Here is a 4,542-nt window from a genome sequence, read left to right on the forward strand (position 1 = left end):
TTCAGGTTTAAAGGAGGCGAACACACTAGTTCTTAAAGCTTCCCCTTATGACAGAAGCTCCCAAATAACCTATTTGCAGTAGTCTAGCCCTGCTCACTTTGCAAAGTGAGTTTTATGTAATTGCATCCAGTGCTGTGTTGAGGGAAACATGAGTCTTTACCATTGTCCTTCCAGGGCTAACGTCCAAGGAAGGAAAGGATCACAGGGTGTTTACAGGTACTGGGTGGGTTGAATATTTTGTTTTTATCGGCACTAGAGGAAATCACAGAATGATAACCGGGGTGTCTGTCTGAATACTGGGTGCCATTCCTCTGACTTTAATAGGGTAAGTAGAGGATCTGCCCTTGGCCAGGGAAGCAGCTTCAAGGGTGTGCTCTGAGGGTCAGTGCATTAAGAATCTATAAAGAAAGCATGGATGTCTGGGAAAGGAATCATCTTTAGATTGAGAACAGATGGATGGAGGTCTAGATCTATAGCAGACACAGATATACTTTTCTTTCTTTCATTTCCTTCCTTATCAAGAATCTAAACACCTTCCAGGTCCCAGGCAACAAAATACTAAGAAAGGCTCAAAAACGTTTTGTCCAATAGCTAGTGTTGCTGGAATCTGGACTGTGGCTGAATGGTGTGACTGTAGGACACCAGTGCCCTGAAGGCTCACGTGGCTCCGGTAGATACGCGGGCTCCTGGATAGGTAGGCAGGTGTTATGGAAGGTACGTACTGGCCACCCACAATCACTGATGGGTGGTTTTCAGTGTAGGCAAAGACCTTGGTGATTGGCTCAAAATATATAAGCATTACCCAAAAATCTTATGATATTAGGTGGATCTCAGGAAAAGTGCAGAAGGGGAAGAGGACCTGGAGAGAAGGAGAGAATTTATCCATGTGTTAACAGAAATGCATGGACATATGTAACCAAGATCTTTCTTTACATCTTAAAACTAAACTTGTCTGATTCATTAATTCTACAGAATTAATGTTACTAAAGTTGCAGTAATATACCATCCAAAAATTCATTTTCCCAGATTTCTAGCTACATAAAACAAAAAAGACAACATATACAATTACACACACTCATATAGCTGCTGCACTCCCCAGTGGAACACGTATATAAATGTCCACACAGAGACCCCCAGAAAGCACACGTGCACAGAGGCCAACGTCCTCCTGAGCCTGAGATGCATGTGGGTCGCAATGAAGGTCAAGGCCCTACTGCATATCTGTTCGATGTCATTCATCTCTTTGGGACAATCTGCAGAAAGGATGAGAGGTGAGTCCTCAGTTACCACTACATCATCCTCAATCCGTACACCAAGACCACGGAACTTCTCAGGGTCATCTTTGTCATCCTCCGGAATATAAATACCTGGCTCCACTGTGATTACCATACCAGGCTGCAGAGGGAGGGAGCAGGGCATGTCTGGGGTGCTGTGGACCTCCATCCCGAGGTAATGGCCAACATGATGCGGGCAGTATTTTCGAGCAGCCTTGAAGGCATTATTTTCCTTAATGTTCTTCATGATCCCCAGCTCTTTAAGCTTCTGTCCTATCAGTGTTAGCATCATGCTGTAGACGTTATCCAAGCTTGTTCCAGGGGAGCAGAGAGTCAGAAAATCTCTCTGGACTTCTGCAACAGCTTCATAGAGTTCTGCCTGAGGTGCCGTGAACCTGCCATTGACAGGCCAGGTACGAGTGATGTCCCTCACATAGCAAGAAGACTCACAACCTCCATCCAGCAGCACCATTTCCCCATCCTCGATGCGTTGATTGTTCTTCACATAGTTCAGAGTGTTTGACCCATTACCGCCAGCAACCACAGGTGGGTAGGCTAAGACGTCTGCGCCACGGGCCCGGCATTCAAATTCAAACTTAGCATAAAGGAAGCCTTCCTCTACAGGGGCTTTACTGGCAAACATGGTCTCTATGAAAGCCTGTGATGTCAGCTTCCCAGTAATCTGCATTTGTTCAATTTCTGCAGGAGATTTTTTGGGGGGGGGCATTCATATATATATACATATATATATACATATTTAACATCTTTATTGGAGTATAATTGCTTTACAATGGTGTGTTAGTTTCTGCTGTATAACAAAGTGAATCAGCTATACATAAACATATGTCCCCATATCTCCTCCCTTTTGTGTCTCCCTCCCACCCTCCCTATCCCACCCCTCTAGGTGGTCACAAAGCACCGAGCTGATCTCCCTGTGCTATGTGGCTGCTTCCCACTAGCTATCCATTTTACATCTGGTAGTGTATATGTGTCCATGCCGCTCTCTCACTTCGTCCCAGCTTCCCTCTCCCCCTTGCCATATCCTCAAGTCCATGCTCTTGCAGGAGGTTTGATCAGCCTGAGACGCTGTACCAGCTGCTGCACAGCCCGAACCTTGTTCTTGCTCCTGGCTTTGACCTCTGCCAACTGCTTCATGTAGTCACAGTGGAGCTGTGTGAGCCGGCCTCAACCAGTCATACCACCGTGTACGTGTCTCAGCTTTCAGTTTCGGTCCAACATGTTGAAATTCTTCCAGCGTATAGGCTTCGTCCCCTCCAGTTAGAGCTGTTGCTCCATCAGTACCAGATCGGGGGCCATCCCAAAGTTCTTGACTGGGATCTCTCTGAGGCACAAAAAGCATGGCCTTGTGTGCTGGTAACTGCTTGCCGGGGAGGCTTTGAAGGACCAGAATGCTATCAGGCTCTTGGAATTCACACAGGTACAGGAAATTGTTGTCTTGGTGGAAAGTATAGGGGATTTCATTGCTCATATAGTACGTAGGGTTGGACAGCAGTACCACCGTGTGGTCTGTACCACTCTTCCCTTGTGCTTCCTTGTAGATCAGAGATATTAGTTTGTGTCTATGAAGTGCATATTCCACCTGGAAGAGTCTTGGCGTCACCTCCCCTGGTCTGAGGAGGTGTGGGTGTGTAAAGGGCCTGGGCTGGCCTAAGTATCGGTTTGGAATCCTCCTCTCTCGGATGGGCCGCAGGGAGTACCTTCTCTGTGAACATGACATGCGTCTGGAGAGGCTGCGGGAGCTTGCTACCGCGGGAACGAGCTTAGTTGCTGAGAGTAGTCAAGGCATTACCGCCATGCTTGCGCTTCAGGAAGGAAACGTGGAAAACTCAGGAAATATCTATTGAGCACCTACCATACACCAGGTCCCAAGGTAAGTGCCAGGGATCCAATGGTAAGAAAAATGGTCATTAATTCCCCAATTTGTTCAGTGAGGGGGGCAAATCATTAAGCAAATCGTTTCACAAATACATATATAAATGCCATGACAAAAAGTCCATCAATGAGTAGCTATTAAATGCTTACTATATACTCATCCTTGTGCTTAGTGCTGTGGGAACTACCAAGAGGGCTTAGATGACATTCATCCTCAACATCATTACCATCCAACTGGAGAAGCTTGTGCTCTCTGAAGTGATGAAGGACCACAAGTACCCATCTGTGTAGTGCAGATGTGGTATGATGGGAGATCAGCAAAAGAAGAAGCCAATGTTGGAGCACATTGTTTTTACTTTGGAAAAGTAATAACTAATAGGGATATATGTGTATGTATAGCTGATTCACTTTGTTATAGAGCAGAAACTAACACACCATTGTAAAGCAATTATACTCTAATAAAGATGTTAAAGAAATAAAAAAATAAATATATAACATGTAAAACACATTCAAATCGTACATTAATAGTGTCTCTTTCCTACCACCAACCTGTTGGCTCAACAGGTGTTAACAGTTTCTCGTGCATTCTTCTAGGAATTTTTCATGCATTCTTGAGACTATATATACTCCATAAATATTATCCTTGTTTTAAATTCCAATTTTAATACATAATTTCTATTGCTTATGTTAACTCCAGAAGAACTTATAAACTACAAAGCTAAGATTTATGCATATTTAGAAAATGCAAATGATATAGAAATTTATTCAGTGAAAGTCTCTTCTCAGAAGTAACTGTTGTTGTTTATTGTGTTTCTTTCTTGAAAAAACTGTATCCACATGCCATCATAGAAATAGAAAAAAAGAAAAGACTTGGTTCATCAACTCATGCGTTCAAGAAATAAGACTTTCTTAGTTTCTGCTCACTAATGGAACTTTTTCTGGGCCATCGCTTAGCATAGGGAGTAGAAACAAAATCTCAGCCAATGTGGGGACCTGCCACTTTCTTCAACATTGTACTTAAATTCTGAGTGAGCTTACAAAGTACCAAGGCACTGGGACCTACATCATCTGGTGCCATTTGGCTGGTTTTCCATGCACCTTGACTATCGTTGAGACATTCTTTTTCCTATCTGCCTTGCCCTTTTGGGTCAGTGCTATTTTCCACCTTTTGCACACTTCTCTGGGCCACAGGCAAGTCTAGAAAGGGTTCCTCCTGCCTTCACACACCTTGTTGTAATTCTGTCGTGGGATATTCCTGTCTCCTTCCAAAGTGTCTAGAGTTTGGATGCCTCCTTGAGACCCTACACAGGAAAGATGAGAGAGACCCTTCCACTGGACACTTCCTATATCATTAACCCTTTCTTGTATCTCATCC

At 44.1% G+C, this 4,542-nt stretch overlaps 1 protein-coding gene across 1 annotated transcript; it reads right to left on the reverse strand.

The window, feature by feature from the left end:
• Window positions 1-328: 328 nt before the first annotated feature.
• LOC111179756 (xaa-Pro aminopeptidase 3-like) lies at window positions 329-3,367 on the reverse strand. The gene is given in 3 exon segments (XM_089915031.1): window positions 329-1,987; window positions 2,347-2,448; window positions 2,450-3,367. Coding segments are annotated over 3 exon segments (1,665 nt in total). The 5' UTR covers window positions 3,091-3,367; the 3' UTR covers window positions 329-1,065.
• Between the last annotated feature and the right edge of the window lie 1,175 nt (window positions 3,368-4,542).

This window comes from Delphinapterus leucas, chromosome 7, assembly GCF_059928025.1.
Source record: "Delphinapterus leucas isolate spDelLeu-1000000601 "Yukka" chromosome 7, BTC_Dleu_Yukka2, whole genome shotgun sequence".
Classification (NCBI taxonomy): domain Eukaryota; kingdom Metazoa; phylum Chordata; class Mammalia; order Artiodactyla; family Monodontidae; genus Delphinapterus; species Delphinapterus leucas.